General features: G+C 44.9%; 2 protein-coding genes across 4 annotated transcripts; both read right to left on the reverse strand.

Annotated features, from left to right (window-relative positions):
• Window positions 1-921: 921 nt before the first annotated feature.
• Window positions 922-17,540, reverse strand: LOC135248710 (interleukin-12 receptor subunit beta-2-like). 3 transcript variants are annotated; one of them, XM_064323580.1, is made up of 18 exons: window positions 17,437-17,538; window positions 15,851-15,973; window positions 14,535-14,745; window positions 12,994-13,064; window positions 11,872-12,147; window positions 10,406-10,541; window positions 9,749-9,906; window positions 9,181-9,329; window positions 8,431-8,578; window positions 7,159-7,223; window positions 6,441-6,687; window positions 5,980-6,177; window positions 5,546-5,647; window positions 4,843-4,977; window positions 3,539-3,682; window positions 2,032-2,104; window positions 1,805-1,895; window positions 922-1,710 (listed from the first exon to the last, which is right to left on the reverse strand). In XM_064323580.1, the coding sequence occupies exons 4-18, from the start codon at window positions 13,043-13,045 to the stop codon at window positions 1,393-1,395; spliced, it is 2,292 nt and encodes a 763-aa protein (XP_064179650.1). In that variant the 5' UTR covers window positions 13,046-13,064; window positions 14,535-14,745; window positions 15,851-15,973; window positions 17,437-17,538; the 3' UTR covers window positions 922-1,392. The 3 variants fall into 3 exon arrangements, with proteins under 3 accessions (XP_064179650.1, XP_064179651.1, XP_064179652.1); XM_064323581.1 differs by lacking the exon at window positions 15,851-15,973 and having other exon boundaries at window positions 17,437-17,540; XM_064323582.1 differs by lacking the exons at window positions 14,535-14,745; window positions 15,851-15,973 and having other exon boundaries at window positions 17,437-17,532.
• Window positions 17,541-18,073: 533 nt separating this feature from the next.
• rln3b (relaxin 3b) lies at window positions 18,074-19,800 on the reverse strand. The gene is made up of 2 exons (XM_064325135.1): window positions 19,402-19,800; window positions 18,074-18,617 (listed from the first exon to the last, which is right to left on the reverse strand). The coding sequence occupies exons 1-2, from the start codon at window positions 19,685-19,687 to the stop codon at window positions 18,325-18,327; spliced, it is 579 nt and encodes a 192-aa protein (XP_064181205.1). The 5' UTR covers window positions 19,688-19,800; the 3' UTR covers window positions 18,074-18,324.
• Between the last annotated feature and the right edge of the window lie 927 nt (window positions 19,801-20,727).

Consider the following 20,727-nt stretch of genomic DNA (forward strand, 5'->3'; position numbering starts at 1 on the left):
ACTAGCTAGCTAAACTTGAAAGCTGAAAATACCGCCACAACAACAATTACCTGATCTCGCCGAATATTAAAAATTCTAATCCGTTCCGTTTTTTCAGTAGTGGTCGAACGCACTGTAAATGCTTCATGCAAGACTGTTTGGCTATTTTGATTCCTCTCTCGTTCAAGCTGTAAATGCCGCTGTCTTGTTCGCTCCTGGGTCCTTGTCTACTTATCACGCAGTGCTGGGATTGTGGTGGCTGGGCGGTGCATGCCGGACTCAGTAATCTTTGTCTGAACCACTTCGGCTTCCGTTCAGTTTTCCAGCTTGACTAATCAAATGGAAGTATATTTCACGTGGACTGGCACAACTGGCGACGTACTGCGTAGTTTCCCCAACCCCTTCACAGTAATAATAAGAGCGAATGGAAATCTAAACGCGATTGTGACTCCATCTTGGCTCCAAGACAGAAAAGCATTCGCTGTTTAGAAAGGTGACTTTTTGGCCCGCTTAAGTTTATCTCCGTCTCCACAATACGCTGTATTGTCATGACAATCGGGGCTATACTGGCAAATAAATCATAAGCTGAAATATATCTAAATAATTTTGTTTGCAACATTAACATTTTTGTACCCCCCCCCACACTCACACGCAATTACACACGAAATCTGTAGAAGTACACAACCAGTAAGAAATCCTCGTACAACTCCTGTTACATGCAGCAGCTACGCTTATTTAAGTACAAGGTGTCTTCATCCTTACCCAAGAGAACCCCTTACAGAAATACTGCGTAGTCAATAAATAGATGGGTTCCCAATTCGTAAGGTCTCGCATTTGTTGAATGTATAACACCCTGCATTTCACATTACTGCAACGTGTGGACGAATGTAGGAAATAACATTTTATGACATAGTCATTTTTAAAAAAAATGATAGTTCAACATTTAAACCCACAATACAACCATACCGATTTTATTTATGCATTTCAAATTTCATAGAAAATACAACAAACATACAATTTTATTATTTTATATTACAAGACCTTTATTGAGTTACAAATTCAAATGTAAAGCAATACTTTGTATTAAAAATATATACGGTTCCTGTTGTAAACAAAAACTGTATTAAACATAAATACATTATTAAAGGCAGCATTTTCTATGACACACAAACCTTCATATATACACACGCACACATAACTTATATACTCATACAGTATATTAATTTTTTTTTTAAATAACAACCCCCATACTGGCAGTATAAATGATGAAAGAATCGGAGCAAAGATCACCTTTAAGAAAATGGCACCACTGACAATGTGTGCTTACATTCCTGAGTGTCACTTATCTCATATCGACCGCCCCCCCCCCCCCCCCATGCCTTTACACTCCCCTCTCTCACCCCCCTACTGGAATCAAAGGTTGGTGGCTGGACCGTACACCTCCATGGGACAGGGCATGAAGTGCTTCTCGTAGTCCGAAAAGACCTGAATCTCCTCCCCAGCGACGGCCGCGTAGCCTTCGCTCTCCTCCGTGCTCCTCCCCGCCGACCCCTTCCTGCCGCTCCCACTGTCCTCCCACTCCTCCTGCTCATCTGTCTGCTCCTGCTCCTGCTCCTCCTCCTCCTCTCCCCCCGCGAGGCTTCCCTTCTGGGGCGGGGCCTCAATTATCTCCAGCAGACAAATGTTTGGATCGGGCTCCACGGCGGGACAGGGCCCGGTCCAAACTGGGGTCTGTATGGACAGACAGACATGACGGACATACATAGTATATGGTACACGTAATATTACCAATTGGACTACCGAGCACATGACACACACCCCTCACCTGCATTTGCAGGAGCAGCTTGCTGTTGGCCAGGTCAGGCACTTTCTCATAGCACCAGGCTGGAACGATAGGGTAGACTGCCATCCTGTGTCTAGAAATGGTAATGCAAGTCAGCGTGAGCGTTTCAATTGTAAACAGATTTGGCAGCCATTACTATGGCCCCGAAATGAAGCTCAGGACACAAACGCGCCACTAGGCTGACACAAAAACCAGTCCGTCCCTCTCACCTGCACAACAAACAAATAACAAACAGTCCGAGAGTGCACAAGGGAACCAGGGCCAACATGAAGATGTTGTAACCTAAGAGAGGGGTGCAACAACAGAGGGGGAGAAAAACTGGATTAAAAACAACCCTTATGGACATGGAATATACAGCAAGACATTGCAAATATGGACATTTTGGAAAATACAATCACAATAAAATCAGAAATATTTTTTACAGCATTGCATTCTTTAAAATATTTACATTGCAATACCCGAAAGAAATGTGTAAATTAACCTGCTTACCGTGAGGTGTGGATTATAACTTTATAACATGTTTCATATGAATATATTGCAATGTATCCCACTTTTGTATGACAAGGGAGCATGCAGTCTCATCAGAAGAGCCTTAAACAGCATACATGCCTCTAGAGAATGATTTTTTTAACAGCGCCACCTCCAAAGGTCTTTCAAAAGTCTTTATTGTCTCCAATCCATTGCTGATCGAAAACTATGCTAAGTACCATTCAGAACTATTATTTAAATTTATTAAATCAGCAACTGTCCTTAACCATATCTTACAATTTGACAATTAAAAGTGCTCTTTTTTCACAAACACAATTTTCCAGTGTTGTTTTGTTGATTGCTGAATCTTTCCAAACCCTTCCAATGACAAAAGAAGGGAACATTGCATTTAACTTTTAGTCAAAGTACAGGACAAAGCGTAGCTGAATCCAGGCCATAGAGTCTGCACTGTGATAACCTCACACTGTTTACACTGGGCAGCTTATTATTCCCTCAGACGGGCAGACGGGAGGGATAGGTTTCATTTGTCAGTGCTTCAAGAAGGACGATGGACCCACTTTACAGCTTCAAACTGACCCTCAGTGACTTGTCTCTGTTGTAACCGACTGCCCCCCCCCACCTGCCCCCCCCAAAGTACATTATCAGAGGATATATTTATCTGCTCATTTATTTGCTTTGACATTGTTATCCACGGTGATTCACAAGACTTACGTTTGTTGTGCATACTGCATTATTCATTTACACAGTTAAATCTTTGGCTACATCACTGAAATCACATATGGGAATTAAACCCACAAGCTTCTGGGTTACAAAGCAGTTCCCCAGTTACTAGGCAACACAGAAGCGCTGCTGCCCAGCACAGCCATGCAGAGCTGGGTCAAACATGCATCTGAAGTTGCTTGACTTAAATTTGAAAACACACCCCGCAGACACCACAAAGAACTACCAGCAAAACATTACAAAAACACACAATCATACAACGGGGCAGTTTCTCTCTGAGTATTAGTGAAAAGAGAAGCTTCTTTTAAAACTGTCAGTAATCTGCAGGCATTTGAATAGTGCTGTCCAACGAGGTTGAAGACTTTGGCCCTAGGGATGCAGCCGTCTGCTCAAACATGTGGCTGTGACCTGATCTTTTTTCCCCACACATGCGAGGGGGGGATCCCAGACCCCAAAAAAGGACAGGGCAGATTTAGGGGTTTGACCCCATGAGCACACCGACGGTACCTGTGTGGGTCGGGGTGTGGAATTTGACCGTGTGCTTCAGCCCCTCTCCTGCCTCACTCTCGGCAACGATCCAGAACTGGTACACCTGGCCAGGCTGCAAACCCAACACCTGCACACTGGTGCTGTCTTTGCTTACAGTGTACTCTGGAAGAGAAAGAGAGAGAGAGAGAGAGGGAGAAAGAAAGAGAGAAAGAGAGACAGAGGGAAGGAGGGAGGGAGATAGAGAGAGAGACAGAGTGAGAGACTTTTGATGTTCCTTTATTGAAACACAAAAACCGTTCCCTCAGAACAGTGAGGAAAGACCTAACTCATGTGTTCTAACTCATTAGCACCAAGGAAACTATTAGCCAGGGTCACATATACCCAGGAATGTTTTACAGCAATACAGAAATAAAATTTATGGGAAAATTACTCAATATACAGCATACTTACCTTTATCTCAATTCCAAACAATATTAATAAAATATATGGTTAATGGTTTCCATTTACCTCTGCTAGATCACATTTAAAGATGAAAGTGTCTTTCATTTTTTGTGAAGATGTTATACACCAAATCCACAATAGTGAAGGCATGGGGGCTATAAATCATGTCTATCTGTGAAAAAATTAAATGAAATAAGGTTTTAATTCAGTATATTATTGATATTTATTGTTCTGAGATTCTCATTTTTTCCATCTTTACCTTCCATCCACACAGACAATATAGGTAAAAAGATATTAAGCAAATGCTGTTTTTGATAATGATGAACAACAAATGGAAACACGAAGCAAGAGACAAATGTACGCTGGTTTAGTCACTGGTTATGAAATTCCTCTCTCAGAAGTGTCATTCCTGTTCTCTCAAATGTTTAGACGCATCAGTTTGAATGAAACCCAAAATGGTTAACCACATTTGTGCAGAAAGTCTGACAGGGTGGGTGTGTGCTGGAAGTTCAACAGCATGGTTCTGGCTGACTGTTTATGTAGGTGTTTATGAGCATATGTGCATAGACAAGCCTGGGAGTGTGTAGTGTGTGTGTTTGTGTCTGCATGTGTGTGCGTGTGTGTGTGCGCGTGCGCGCGTGTGTGTATGCGTATTACACCCCATATCCTGCCCCCCCCATGTGTTCAGTAGCTGGACTTGGTGTTCAGTACCTGTTGTGTTTATTCAGTACCGGTTTTAGGTGTCCAAGACCTGTGCTGAGTGTTCAGTGCCTGTTCTGGGTGTTCAGTACTTGTCCTGTGTGTTCAGTACCTGTTCTGGGTGTTCAGTACCTTTGTTAGTTGTTCAGAACCTGTTCCAAGTGTTCGGGAGTGTTCAGTACCTGTGCGGTTGCCCTGTCCCAGGTGGTAGCACTGGATCACGCCCCTCCTCTGGGTCAGGGGGATGTGCTGCCATGTGAGAGTGACATCAGAGGAGGATATCCTGGAGACCTGGAACCCCGGCACTACAGGGGGCACTGAAATGGGCACAGAGGCACAGGAAGTGGGACACAGGTGAGTGATCACAGATGAGCACGGCTGGGTGAGAAAGGGCACTGTGTGCTGGACAACCCAATTTAGCCACGCTCTGCCATAAGCAAGGAGAGGGAAGAATGGGATCCTATTGGCCAGGATCTGTCACATGATTTCCGACAGCACTCTCAGTGTTATCTGGCGCTGAGGTGCTCTGGGGCAGTGGCGCTCACTCCTGCTTCTGTAAACGCAGAGGGTGTGTGCCGGTTTGTGTTCTCACATATAATTCACCGACCAATCCAGGCCTAAGAAACGTGCGTAAAGCTGAGTAAGCTCTCTAACTAACGGCTGCCATTGGTCAAATAGGCGCCACGTAACAGCAAAAACCAGTCCTACCCCACGGCTCTCCCGGGGTCAACAGTGGACGTCACTGCTCTGGTGGAACACAGACTGTCGGCGAAGTGACTCAGGGATCCGTAATGGAGTGTGGTCCAGCTACGCTTACAGTACAAGCGGTGAAAGGCAGTCTCACTGACATGTGTTTGGTTGACAGGTGGCGACGGCCTAACTCACCCCCCTGTTGCGCGTACGCGATGGCAGACCCAAGCAGAGTGCTGTGACCACCGAAGACGCCGAACAGTGACAAATTGTAGGGGGCGTAGTCCTCAAAGTCGCCTGAAGGGGGACACAAAGACACAGCGGTCACAGGAGGATCACAAACATTGACAGATCAGACGTGCAATTATGAAAATAACGCCAGCCTTTGGCAGATCACTTTCAGCCTCTGTGCAGCCGTCACTGAGAGGACCGTGATGGTCTGATGCCTACCCATCAGCAATGTCTTTTCACACAGGAGAACATTCCGGAAAATGACCACGCATCCGCAAATTAATCAGTCACGTCCAGTTGAAGTTGACACCACATCAGGCTCTACACTTACCTGAAAATGGCCTTTCACGTACACACACACATACACACGCGCACTACACATACACAGATATATTCACCTGTCAGAATGATGCTTCTCTGAGTCTTGTTTGTCCTTGTCCAATCAAAACCCTTTGCGAACTGGAGTCCCGCCTCTTCCTGCTGCACCACATATTCCTGTACGGTTTCAGCAATGGAGGAAGGTGGGTCCCAGGAAATATTGAAGCCGCGCCTTCCCATCGTCATGGAGACAGAGAGAACCCCGGGCACAAGGGTACCTGTGAAGAAACGCCACTATTTCACATACTATTTCAGTCTTTTGTCCAGTAAGATTTCATCCAATTTAAAATATTATATATAGAGTGAGGCAGCTAACAGCTAAATCCTACTTTGTGAAATTTCCTCCCAGCCCACAGTCGGAAGCTTTGGTTAAGCACAAACAACTGCTTGGACTTGAGAGACCATTTGTGATCCATTGTAGAAAATTAACAGGGGGGAAAAAGTGAAAAAGTCATGAACAAAACTCATTGCAGGTGCTTACCTGTCGTGGGGAGGGGCAAGGGGGCAGGGCTTGTGCTGCCCTGAGAGTTGTAAGCTGACACGCTGACCCCCGTGACCCCCAGTAGAGGGAGCGGGAGGCGACAGCAGGGCCCGATGTCAGCGCCGCCCCCCTGCCTCGCCCCCAGCCCCGCTGCAGATACATTCAGCTCCGTCCTATTGCCCCCCACTCGGCCTACTGTCACCACATACCCCAGCACTATGCCCCGTGCCTTGGAAACAGGTAGCTCCTGGTGAGTGTGTGTGTGTGTGTGCATGTGTATGTGGGTGTGTGTGTATGTATGTGTGTGCGTGTGTGTGTGTGTATGTGTGGGTTTGTATGTGTGTATGTGTGTGTGTGGGTGTGTATGTGTGTGTGTGTGGGGGGGGGGTGTACAGTTACAGTACACAGAGACAAAGACAAAAAGACAATGTGGTCTGTGAGAGATAAATTACAAACCACAGAAAAGCAGCCATTCAAAAGCTAACAACATATGAACTACTTAACTGATGGTAATGTACATTAACTATTACACAAAACACATTTTCTTTGAAAAATTGAAGCAAGCCTCATTAAATATCCTGGATGTCAGTTAAAAAGTAAGCAAAAACAACTGATTCTTATTGTTTTCTTTTGGGCAAAAAAGAGTACATTTACTGCTAACAAAATGGTAATGCGTTTTGAATAAGGCCCAAATTATAATGGGAACAGCTTGGGCTACCTTCCAAACTACAGCCTGGTCCATCTCCCGGGAGTCACTCCACACATCCAGAACTCCTACAGGAGCTGAGGGGGGGAGAGAGGGGGGAGAATAGAGAGTGTGTGTGAGACAGAGAGAAAAGACAGATTCACACCCTGTTACATGTCCTTTGGTAGCAATTTTTTAGGCTTCAGACAACTGTTAATAAAGAGCATGTGTAAGTGGTGCCAAACTGGAGTGTAAAACAAGCCCAAAAGAAGGCAAAGCCCAAGAGAGAGAAAGAGAGAGAGAGACAGAAAGGGGGGGGGGAGAAAGGGAGAGAGAGAGGAAGAGAGGACAGAAGGCAAGCGTAAATGATAAATATGCTGGCTTGCGCACAGCTGCTTAATCGGGTAAATGGGCAGTGCGAGTCGTCTTAACTGCTAGCTTTTGATCCCGTTCATGAATGCTTGTCAGAAAACACAAAACAAAGCAGAGCGACTCAAGTAACAAAAACAGCAAAAAAACATGTACACATTTAAAAAATAAAAGCAGAAGATGTGATGGCAATGAGTCTGACATTAAGTGTCCTTCAAGTGTCCTTCACAATCTTTTTTCATTGATTATTTTCCTGTTAAACGGCTTAGTCACAAAGTTTTGAAAAAGAAGATAAGGACAATAAATAGGTAAAATAAAAGTGAACACAATGTCTCCACACACATCCTTAGTAGTACAGAATAATGACTTCTTTCAGGAGCACCCGGTCCCAAGTACAAGACAGACCGGTCTCCAGCCAAACTCCCCCACACAACAATTCATATGCACGTGCGTGTAAAAAAACAAAGCCAAAAATTTTTTATTAGCCTTAAAAAAAAAAATGTGACTACCCGGATTAAATTGTGCAATGCATCTAATGGGTAACGTTTATGAAATAACTAAATCAACGTGTTCAGGTGTGTGCCGGCAACTCCTGACAGCTGGTTGAGTGCACCGAGACAGGACTGTCATTCGCACGTCTGGTCGCAGCTAATTGTGCTACACGGAACTGAGCTATGGGACCCTCGTGACCAAGAGAACTGGACAAAAACCTAATTGAAGCACTGGACTTATTCAATAGGGGGAAAGCTGTTACATTTCAAAGGTTTTGTCGATTGAACAGGAAGTCCTGCACCAAGGATGTTCAGTTCAATCCTGTTTCTGTTTAAAACATTCACACGACACTTTGGTGCTCTTAAATGCACCCCTGACTGCTGGGTTGTAGGCACACCAAACTACATTACCCATGAGCCACCCACCATAAAGTGTAACCCTTACCGGCCTCAGTGGTCCATGCAGTGTAAGTGTCACTCCAGTCGCTTTTGAGCTGATGACCTCCAGGGCAGGCACAGCGCACCCGGAACATGTAGGCAGAGACGGCCTCTACCCCTTCCAACAGGAACGAGTCCTGGGCCACATGCTCTCCCTGCGGTACACAGAGGAAGTAGGAAGTGCGCGCAGGCACGACGCTGACGCGAGACCGTAGCCCTCTCTCAGTTCCTCTCTCTCTCGCTCTCTCTCTCTCTCAGTCTTTCTTTCGCACCACAAATTCAAGCTCACTCAACGCATCTTTTTATCCTTGGTTGCTTTCTCTCAAACCATTTAGATTCTCACAACATGCCGGGATCCATCCCTTGTGGCAGAACTCAGTTACAGGCTAACAACAAGTTAGGATGTGCAGAGAGGCCTGTGCTCAGCACTATTTTGTGTCTTTATGATGCCTCTTTATATGCCTATCGCTCTCTCTCTCTCTCTCTCTCTCTCTGTCTTTATCCCCCCTCACTCTCTCACACCCAAGCTGACTATCAGTCTGTATATTTCAGAGGAATAAGATCCAAGACTGACTGGTGACAGATCCAATGCAGGTGTTTAGTGGTGCTCTGAGCGTTATAATGTGATGAACAAATACAAGTGGGTTTTGCAGAATTTGGGGGCGTTAATGGTGTAATTTGCATTGAGGAATGTGATGGGTTTTGTGTTATTTTAAGTGGGCTCAAACCCGGATTGGGGGTTTCAGAAAAGCCTGACCTCGGTCCAGATGTCCTGGTCCTGTCTGCGGTACTGGGCCTGGCAGCTTATGTCCTCCAGCAAGGGAGAGGGACACTCCACTTTCCATTGGATTTCCAGCTCATAGGGGAGAACGGGGCCAGGCTTGATCACCGGGGCGGGGGGTTTCACTGCGAAAACAAGGCCGTGAGAGCGTATCGCGTTCCCGCAGGCGCGCGTGGGGCTAGCCAGCCAAACAGCCCCGGGGGGAGAGGGGGGCGGGGGGGGTTAGCCAGGTCAGTACCCAGCTGCCTGGTGGGACCTAACACACTCACGACTACATGAGAAAACCACACACGCACACACGCGCATGCTGAGCACCGCTACGGCTAAAGAGGCAGCTCACACACACACGTGCGGCCAGCCCCTCGGTCCATCATTACCACTCTGCCTCCCACCCACACACATTCTCGTGAGACGGCGAATATGAAACCACAACAAAAGATTATTTAAAGTGATAGACACTCAAAAATGAATGAATGAATTGCTATAAGAGATCCAGGACTTCCTACACTTGAGGAGAAAAGGGAGGGGGAGGAGGGCAGCGTACCGACATCACCGGTGTTGAAGGTGTTTATGCGGGACTTCTCAGAGCCCAGGGCGTTGCTGGCGTTGACCCACACGGACATTTTGCTTTGTCTCTGGATCTCTCTGCGTGGGATGATGCCGTTCGTCGTGGTGACCGCAATGCCGTCAGGAAACCTTGAACTGAAAACACAGTGCAGGAAGTGAGGGGTACACACGCGCACAACCACATGTACATGCGCACACATGCACGCAAGCAAACACACACACACACACACACACATGCACTCACACACACATACATACATGTGCACACACGCACACGCGCATGCACTCACGCACACGCACACGTGCATACTCATGCACGCAAGCACACACACACGCACACACGCGCATGCACTCACACACACACACATGCACACAAGCACGCACTCACAAACACACACCGATATCAATGATTTTACACAGCTGAAAGTTAAAAACATATGCAGTAGTGCTCAGACAGACGGTAGAGGTGACAGACAGCAGCAGTGTTGTCAGGGTTAAACTCCACGTGAACAGGGCAGAGGGCAGAGGGCAGAGGGCAGAGGGCAGCGAAGCGGAGAGGCTAAAGCATCGCCATGCCAACAGCGAGCGGGGCGTACGCCGCGCTGCCACGCCCGCCACGCCCGCGGCTCCTCACCTATTTAAAACGGGCCGCCAGGCGAGGGTGTAGTTCACAGGGAGCAGGGCGTCCCCTCCAGGGTCCCAGTCACAGTGCAGGTCATGCCCACCACTGGGGATGTAGCACCGAGGTTGGGAGGGGGGAGACGGAGGGTCTAGAGAGGGGGAGAGAGCGTGCTCACACAGAGAAAAGAACAGCTAAAAACAAGAGAAGCTAAAAAAATTTCCCTCGCTTCACATATAACCACCCAAGGTCAGTGACCATCTTAGCTTTCTTTCTCTTCCTTTTCATCTTTTCACAGTTACACCTCAACTTTTTTCTTCTTCTTGAAAATCATCGAGGGTAACAAAAACTGGAATCAAGTACAGGCACACAAACAGGAAACTCTTGCTCATATGCGTATGGTAACAATTCTGAAAAACGAAGCGACACTTCCTCTAACCCTTCTGTTCTCAGTAACAAAATAACAGAGCCAACTGCCCCACTTGCTAACCCTGCCTAATCGTCACACCCCGTCTTCACCTACCATCACGAGTGAGCCAAGCAAAAACTACATTACCCTTGATAATGACTATACACATTAATGGTACACAGTCAAACGAGTGTTTATACCAGAGGTGTCAAAACTGCAGTCATAGAGCACCACATCAGCTGCTGGCTGCTGGTGTGTTTCAGCAGTTATGTGATTAATTTATCCCTTAAGGTCTAAAATCACAGATATCTGATTAGAATGTTCTTAACTGAACATTCTAATTCTGACATAACAATCACTGCTAAAGGCAATATTCTGGAACACTGACTTGAAATTTTGAAAAATCTTTTTTCATAAAAAACATTTTTAACGTAAAAAGGTTTTAAGACACTGATTGGCAAAAGTCTGTACAGCTTGTCCCTGGTTGTGATGGAAGAATCAGAGTTTGTGACACTGAAATGGCTGGAGCCTTCATACTGCTATCAGTGCCTTGCTGATTTGAACCAACAACCCTGTTTTGCTATGGAGAGAAAATTCTTTTGATTAGTTGAAAACAAATTAAGGATTTGCACCTCATTATTTTACCCCCAGTATGTGGTTCACGAAACCTCACTCTTCCATTACTGTTTCCCAGGCCCAAATTTGCTGCTATTTGAAAGAAAGCTACACAAATCCTCCACAAAGTAAGTTTGACAGCCTTGGTTGATACCACCACTCATCACCACTGTCAGCCCAGCTGGTTTTATGGTATAGCCAAACTAACAAACTGTAAAATGTCTAGTGTTAATTCAAAATTAACAGAATACATGAGTCCAATTCGGACCATATTCACTCTGTAAGAGTTGATTTAACACTGAACATTTTACTGTGCACTTGCAGTAACTGCAGTGGATTTCAGAAAGATCAGTTTTGTCCAGATGACAAAGATCCAGTTCCAAATGCATGCATCTTTCCACTAGGCCTGAAACATCGTATGACTATCAGCTCCAGAGCAGGATGATGTCACACTCACAGCTTCCACGAAGTGTGATGTCACATGCTCCGTTTGGTTCCAGTCCAAGGCAGGTGAGCGTACACCGCAGGTGAAGGCGGGTCCCCGACGCTGCAGGGACCGTGAAGTAGCCGGTGTCATGAGTGTGGCGATAGGGCAGAAGCACCTGTCCATCGGCGGCGAGACGAAGGGATTGGCCCTGACACCCCAGTGGCTGATGTATCTGGCACGCCCCTGACAAATTACGCCCAATGTGGAAAAACTCTTCCCAAAGGCAGCTGACACTCTGTCCCAGAGCTACAGGAGAACAGGAGCACACCAGGGGGAGGTGGAGAGACAGCGGGAGAAAGAGGTTAAAAAAGAGGAAAAAAAACATGAATGTATAACGAAGGAAACTTTTCACCAGAAGTTTTACATTTTCACATCTGTTGGGACACGACGTCAGTCCCAATGGAGTAGGCATTTCATGTGACATGCACCAGTAGCTATCCAGAGCCCGTATTCTTAAAGTCTTTCAGAGCAGGAGTGCCCATCCATGATCAGGTTTACAGCCTCCTAGCCTGATCTCTTAGGGACTAAAATCCAATGCCGCTCCCAGATCAGCGCTCCCACTCCCGGTGTGAGATGCTTTATGAATACGGTCCTGAAAGATTCTCTCATACAGGCAGGAGGAATGGATGCCGGCATTTAAAAGTGATTTTAAATCTGCAAAATTCTTTAAAAATTAAGAAGCACCTACCATTTATTACCAAACAGACATGTCTATGTCCATTGGGGGGTGGCATTCGCCACACGTGTTATCCCATACATTAACCACATAGAAACAATACACTATTAAAATATAACAATTACATCCTTATTGATGCACTTACTGGCACACGTACTGAAAAGGTATTTTTCCAACAATGCATGAGATCACCCAATCACTAAGGGTAATATTACTGAATTGTTTTTATTTATTTATCATTTTTTTATGTTGGCCTTAGAGGGCCAAAGTGCAATAATGAACATTTTTCTCAGAGATATAAATTCCAATTCTGCAGATTCCTAAAACAAAACGAAAACAGCTCTGGCTAATCTAATCAGGCGCTGGACCAGAAACATGGCGCCGTCTCTCATAATGTCAGTACGGTCCTTCCTCACCTGGATGACACAAACAGGCGGAGAAGAGGAGGATGGCCCAACACCGCAACATGGCTCCGCCCACCGGATGTCTGATGGGAAAACAGCAGGTGAGGTCGCACAGAGGGGTAAGAGGTAAGAGACAGAAGGAAAGGGCACAAAGTCCCGCCTCAGGCTCAAGCAGCAGAGGGGGGAGAAGGGAAGTGGTGCGAAAAAAAGGCACTTTAATATGTCATCATCCTGCTGTCTCTCACCTTTCAAAGCCACAGCCAGAAACGGTGTCAAACACTTTTAGGCACAGCGGCGAAAACAATTCATTAAAAAAAAAAAAAATCTGCTTACAAACCTAAAAGCACCTCCTCCGGACGGCTGATTGCGTGAAGTATACAACCGCATGTGACTAATAGCCAATGAACTGAGGCGAACCACAGAAAGCGATGCCTTTTGATCCTTTGTGTTTGAACTGCTCGCGACCCTATGATAAGAAAGGGGGAAGTGTCACCGAGGGAAGGGCAGAGGAACCCCAGCTCTAAGATACCCAACGGCAGACACGTGTGGCGTGTCCCCGCGATTCCTACCATCTCGCGGCTGTCCGGTCTGTATGTAGGCCACTACTGCTGGCCTGTGAACTCGGCAGAGCGCGTCGGCCTTTACTTAACTTCCAACCATTTGTCATTTTTGGGCCACAAACACGCTGCCAGGGTCCTCACCCCACTACATTCTGCAGGGTACAACTTTTTTTTCCTATACGTTCTATGCATTCATAGCACCTATGTGTCAACAATTTACTTTGACATTCTTCCAGCTCAGGGCTGAGCTCACACTTTGTTCTGGTGATCGGTGCAGCGGCTAGCAACGAGACATTATGACAGGTTTTTTTTTGTTTGTTTTGCTGTTTTTCTTTAACGCCTTTTTTTTCAGGAAGCGAACGTGTGACCGCGTGAAATGCAGCCGTGCTTGTTCAGCAGCTTACCACAATCTCGCTCCCAACTCATCAGTGAACATTTGGAGATGTGGTGTATGCGCACGCAGAACCTCCCAAAAGTTCACATGAAACTGTTGCCAACAGTCCTGCATTCACCAGGACATCCCGTGGTGCACACAGAAATTACTTGTCGGATATGGGACCCCATTTTGTTCCTGTTTAGTGAATTTCTAACTAACCATATCAGAGTTGCTATTCAGCATCATATATAATTTAATGAATAACAATGCACATGCCAACTGACCCCCCCCCCCTCCCCCAGATGGACAATGTTATCATTAACCCCTCACCCCCCACCCCGCAACCACAAGCGGTATTGAATCTGGTCACCTTAACATGCATCAGAGTCCCAAATTCAGGAAAGATCATTACCGGCAATTCAAAGATTATGTGGGCAAAACCTGCCCGCATCACAGCACCAGAGAACGGAGTTGATCCGTCTGAATTTCAGTGCTCTGTTGTCTGAGACAGAACAGCATTAAAACAACCAAATTCAACCACAGAGGTTTAGGAGACACAAGTTAACAGGACAAAGTCTGCAGTTTCATATATTATACAGTACTTATCAAATACTTACATTCACGACTGAGAGACCAGTTCCACACAGATTGGGACGTGTCCTCCTGTTACTGGGGTGGCTAACGCATTTGCTCCACTGAGAAACCAGTTAAGGGCTTCCTCTCATTCGGCTACCTATGTTCACACCTTACTAAGACGTGACGTCATTCATACATGGTTTTGTTTTTTTGTTTGTTTTTTTTGCAATGGAACTTCTGGTTCATCATCAACTGTGGAATGGGGCCGATCATTACATTACATTACATTACAGGCATTTGGCAGACGCTCTTAGCCAGAGAAACGTACAACAAAGTGTATAACCATAACCAGGAACAAGTGTGTCGAAAACCCTAGAGAGAAGTGCCCGTCCAAGTGCAGGGAACAACCGCATAGTTCAACTTGGACCCTAAAGGTTAAACTGATTAAAACTAACACAAACGAGAACAGCAACAACGCAGTCTATGGAAAAATACAAGCAATAGTTAAGACAGGTGCATTAAATAAGTCACCTACGAAACAGCTACCTAGTTACAACCCTAAGCTTACAGTCATTTAAGAGATTACAGGGAGGTAGGGAGGGATGGGGAGAGGTGCAGCCTGAAGAGGTGAGTCTTCAGTCGTCGCTTGAAATGGGTCAGTGTTCAGCTGTTCTAACCTCCACGGGGAGGTCATTCCACCATCGTGGGGCCAGAACAGACAGGAGATCCTTTCTGTGTTAGCTTTTCACATTATTTGTTTTGCAATACCACAGTACTTCCTATTCTGTAGTTATTTTTCTGGATTGATTTTGTTCAATTGGCTGCTGAGATTTAAAAAAACTGCGTCAGGAACAGAAAATGACTGTTGCTGCCCTCCTCTGTAGTGCTGAGTGATCTCACACCCTCCCGAAAATCAGGACCATTACTCCGTTACTCAGAAGACCAGAACACCCGCCTTCAGGCAAGAAACCCAATCACTGTGGCCACGGCCAAGGTCAACACTGTTCATTTTCACTCCACATCCAAATTGACAACAAAGATGAGTCTTTCCAAGGGACCAAGGCCCCAGTTAAGCGGTACACAGAGGTGCACAGCACACACTGCATTACAGGCATTTGTGCGACTTACACAACTTTTTACATAGCATCGATTTATGCAGCTGGATATATACTGAAGCAAGCAAGTACCTTGCAGTGTCCTACCTGGGAATCAAACCTGTGACCTTTATGACGTAAGACCAGCTCCTTACCCATTATACTACAATGCCGCCCCGATATTGCTAGTGCTAAATTATCTCCGACAGATTCCATTTGCACTCATATAATGCTGGGCATTTTACTGTATATTATATATACACCTGGTTCCTTCCGAGGTTTCTTCCCATCTGCCAGAGGGAGTTTTTCCTTGCCACTGTTGCTTTAGGTTGGTTCCTGTGGGTGTTTAGGCCAGGTTTTTTCTGCGAAGTGTATTGGGACAATTGCTGTGAAATACGCAACGTAAATAAAATTTGATTGATTGATTGACTGAAAGCTGAGAGAGTAGATTAAAGACAGGGAAGTGTTGAAGGTCTGTAGTATCTTTGGAAGAATTTGCTGCATGATAAAAAAGAGACCCCAAGCGCACATAAAACAAAAAGTGAACATGCAGCATAGAATAAAATGTCCAGTATTAATTCAACTCGAATAGGGTACACATGAGTCCAGCAGGGTGTCACTGATTTTATCACAGTGTATGCACTGTGTATTTGAAGGGTTTTACAATATTTCACATTTACAGGCAGAATAACAGTAAAACACGTTATGTGCAAAGTGCTAAGCAACAGTGCCAAAAGACCCCGATTTAAAAATGAGGGTCTGCATCATCCACCAAGAAGAGGCAGCAGAAACTTCAGAAAGCCACGAAAAGGATCCTGGGTGCAAAACTGTGTAGTCGCGACCAGAGACTGTAAAAAATAGGTCACAACACAGGAAGGTATGATAATGGTAAATTCTAAATTTTACATTTTTCAGTGACCAGATAAGTACTGATGTACTGGGGTAGTACTTCCCATAAATTAGTGTTCATTCCAACCACCAAAAGTGCAAAACTGTTAATTATTTTTGATTTTTAAAAAACAAACAAACTTTTTTATGTTGACGAGTTGATTGTCTACTCTCTCAATGCCCCAATTTTCAAACAAATATTAAAAGTAGGCTAATTAATATTCATTTTGCCCTTCCCTATTATGTGAGAGGTCACAGGCGAAGCTATATTATGACAGTAGGATGCAAGACATGCATTGTCGTTCTGCCAGACATATTCATAAATGTGTAGCCTAGATGTAAAAAATAAAAAATAAAAACAGAACAAATCGAAGAAGCTTCACTGCCGGGAACACTAAAAACACCACAAACGCTAGAGATTCCGAAAAGAGGTCAGAACGAAACAGACCTCGCAGCCTCCAGTTTGTACATCTAACTTTTTAAGTTTCATAGCAGCTATCTTTTTGAATTTTGTACTAGGAACATGCCTACAACAACCTATAAAGTGCTAAGCTGCATCACTGGCATGTAACCTCGTATATCATTCATTAAATCTAATCTATCATATTCCGTTTAAGAAAAAGTGACTGCGGTAAATCACAGTGCTTTTTTATCTGATATTCGTGAGAAGCTAGAGTTCAAAGCCGGACACCCACCGCACGCGTAGCGGCAGCGAGCGCACGACGTAAGTGAAGCGTAGTTGAAGTACTGTCTAGCCAAAGTTTACGGCCATGTGGTCGCGGGATGTTTTTTACGAAAACATGAAAAGTTTCATTGGAGACTTTTCTTTAAACGGAGTAAACACGTAATATAACACTGTTGCGCGTGCACACGCGTGTTTAGAAAAAGACTCAGCCATTTAGATATCTATAGATTAAAACAAGCTGTACCAATATAAACATAAAAACCGCCCATTTCTTACCTTCGTCATACTGTCATCGCTTTGAAAGCTGATTGCGTGAAAGCTGCATGTGAGAAAATCAGTCCCTTCCCGCCTATGAACTCGACTTAACTGAAATGTTTCCTGTCTCTGTATTATGTATGATACTCATTACGTAACAGTTATTCATAGCCATGAACACTTGAACATCCGCGGGCAAGCAGAGAAAAGACTTGTGACTATTAGTTCAACAGTTCATTGAGAGCACTGATCTGTGTAATATAATGTTTGATTCATTTAATTTCTATAGCCTAAACATATTATCTTTAAGCAAGTCTGAACCATTAGGCTACAAAGTATAGCCATAAACTTTACTGTACCAACTTTTTCAACAATTTCAAAGCACGTCACATATAAATTTAGTAGAGAAAGTAGGCCCACAACGCGGTTTTTTGATGTATTGAATTCGGTAGACAATTCTGAAGAACTTAGACTTCTTAGGCTTTGAAAGTCCAATTTCTGTTGTTCAAACTTGGAGATAGGTAGGCCTACTCTGTTGAGGTTTCATGCTCTTTGCCTATAAACAAATTGCAAATCAGTTTCTCTGAGATTTGTAAAAAGAAACACAATTAACAAACTCATGCAAAAAAATAACAATTTATTAAAATACAACATTACAACTTTGTTCCTCAAAATTCTTCAACACTTTAATCACATTATTGACTCAAACTTTAACAATATACATGATGGAATTACACCAGAGATGCCGGAACTATGAGAAAAGAGAACCTCTGCTGCGTACGTCTTGACCAAGAAATGGCGGCAACGAGGAATTACAGAATCCGACACTTCGTCTCAGACAACGGGTGTCTCGCCTCGATGACAAAGAGGGTGTGAACGAGAAGAGGCGAAACACCTTGCAGTCCCCGCTCAGCAGAGGGAGCTGATCTCGTTCTTGCTGCAGCCCCACTTGCAGCAAGCGTTGGACAGCCCCACCACCACGTCTCGCTCCCTCCTACCGGTGGAGCGCAGGGCTTCAAGCACGTCCTCCAGGGTGGCAGAGCGGCCAGGCCGGCTGAACGAGAGCGCTTCTTCGCCCTCCCGGGGCCAGTCTGGGGCCGCTGCGTGCTGGAGCTGCGGGCTGGGGTGTCCCGGGACGGAGTTTGGGCTCATCCCGGTGGTCTCATCATGGAGGGCAGAGAAGGGGTTGTGCGAGGCATCACCTGTCATTAGAAGATGAGATTAAGTCCTAGAAGGTTCCAGTAAATAGTCAGTGGAATTCTTCATAGAAGTAGTAGAAAATGTAATCATCCCAAAGAGGGGAATTGGTCTGTGGCAGAATTCCAAGATTTACTGTTTACTGTGGCAGTATAACCAAGAAGCTGTACACAATATTAATAGAACTGCAATTAATGAGTACATTTGGACCGGTACTGAAATCCTGCAACGCTGTCACCAGCAGTTTAATTATGGTTAAGACTGTTCTCTGAAGTATGAACAAGGACTCAACTGGCTGAGGAGGAACTATGGTCAGTAACAGACATTTTAGCCAAATTACCAAGACAGATTGTAACAGGAGTTCCAACCCAGGCATGAACCATACAATGGGCATTAGCAGGCCAAACAGCGAGTGCAGACAGTGGTGCGATTGGTGTTTGCTTGCAGGGGGCGGTCTCTAGCCAGACACTCTGAAAAAGGACATGGTAATATCCAACACACTTTTGTGTTACTACTTTTGTGTTACTTTCAATCCATTCGGTGTCAAAGTTTCTACTTTTGTGTTACAGATATACAAGTTATGCATTACAAAGGGGGACATTTCAACGCAGACTGCATTGAAAGTAACACAAAATGTGTTGTCCTTAACTAGACATGGAGACGTGTTTAAAAAAATTAAATTACATTATGTGTTGTTTTTAACGCATATCTGTTTTGAGAGAGATGGGGAGCCCCACCTGAAAGACGGGGGGTGGGTGGGGGGGTAAAAAGAGAGACAGCTCGGCTCACCGTCGTTCGTCACGGCCCGTCTCCACCGGGAGCCCCCGCAGGTGAAGATGACCGCGCGGATGAACTCGCGGCCGCACAGCTTGACCCCAAATTCTGGCTGCGCCTCCTTGGCGCACGTCCCGGCCGCCAGCACGGACACCGCGAGCACCACGGCTTTCCACATAGCAGAGACCGGGCGAAGAAGAGACCGCAGAGAGGTGGAGGAAAGGGCCACTGGGGTAGATATGAGAGGCAGATTAGCGATTGGCTCGAAGCAGGAGACTGCTGTGGCTTCAGCTGGGATCATGGTCAGCTTATATATGGGTCCCGTTGCCTTGTGAGGTAGGTTGTGACCCGTGCACACCTGCGATCACGGGACGAGTCGCAGATTTCAGAGAGAGATAGCAGCAGGGGACCTTTGTGGAGACAATGTCAAGTCTGTGGTCGTAGCAATTCGATTAACGATGCGTTTGTGTCTGGCTGTGATGTCATGGCTGGAGTAATCTGAATCTAAACTGACCTTTTCTGTGCCCTTAGCCCGCTGACACTTCACTGCCGTCATTTGGGAATGCTGTGTGTTGGAATTACGTTTGTAAATCGCTTTGTGCGGTGTTATGATTCAGTAGCATTTTGTTAAGGTTTTTTTGTTAATGTTTTATGAAAATAGTTATGAATATATCTCAGAAAACAGCTTTTGTAGTTCAACAAAGAACAAGCAGCATTAGACAGCTTAACTAACTCCCCAGTGGTTTATTAATTTATTACATCTTTACTACAGGGATTGTGATTTGAATGGAACAGACTGATGGACCATACTCAGAAACACTCTGATATCATATTTGTTTAATTCATTACTTAATATCTGAACACTGGTATAATTTGTGGAAAAGATCTTATGTGAATATATTTTAATTAGAATTTGAAACACAGCAGAATGAGGAATAATCAATGGGGCGTGAATACTTTATGACTCAAGTTGGGAAAAAGTATTTGCCCACTTCCTGATTTCCTCTATTATTGCATATTTTTTACAATGAATGGTTTCAGATCTTTAGACAATATAAAATATTAGGCAACGGAAACACAAAACACATTATTATTTCACTTATTTCATGAAATAAGTCATATTATTGTTTATATTATTATAATATTACTTTTTATTTTGTCTAAATGTGCAATAATAGAGGATATCAGGAAGTGAGTAAACACTTTTTCACAGCACTGTATGTACAGGCCGCCCAAATGTTGAGCGAGCTAGCGAGTGCTTGTTTTTGTGTTTTGCGCTTTTTGCCTTTTTCTCCCTACTCTGAAAGGTCCAGCCATTCTCATGTTCATTGTGACCTCCAT

Source organism: Anguilla rostrata, chromosome 2 (genome assembly GCF_018555375.3).
Source record: "Anguilla rostrata isolate EN2019 chromosome 2, ASM1855537v3, whole genome shotgun sequence".
Taxonomy (NCBI): domain Eukaryota; kingdom Metazoa; phylum Chordata; class Actinopteri; order Anguilliformes; family Anguillidae; genus Anguilla; species Anguilla rostrata.

Bases quoted from the DNA above. Each gene is read 5' to 3' on its own strand.
- rln3b (XM_064325135.1), bottom strand. From the start codon at position 19,687: ATGATCCCAGCTGAAGCCACAGCAGTCTCCTGCTTCGAGCCAATCGCT. The intron at 18,618-19,401 runs GTGAGCCGAGCT...TTCTAATGACAG, and splicing joins ACGGGCCGTGACGAACGACG to GTGATGCCTCGCACAACCCC.
- LOC135248710 (XM_064323581.1), bottom strand. From the start codon at position 13,045: ATGTTGCGGTGTTGGGCCATCCTCCTCTTCTCCGCCTGTTTGTGTCAT. The intron at 12,148-12,993 runs GTGAGGAAGGAC...GTTCTCCTGTAG, and splicing joins CGCCTGTTTGTGTCATCCAG to CTCTGGGACAGAGTGTCAGC. The intron at 2,105-3,538 runs GTACCGTCGGTG...CCCCTCTCTTAG, and splicing joins CCACACCCCGACCCACACAG to GTTACAACATCTTCATGTTG.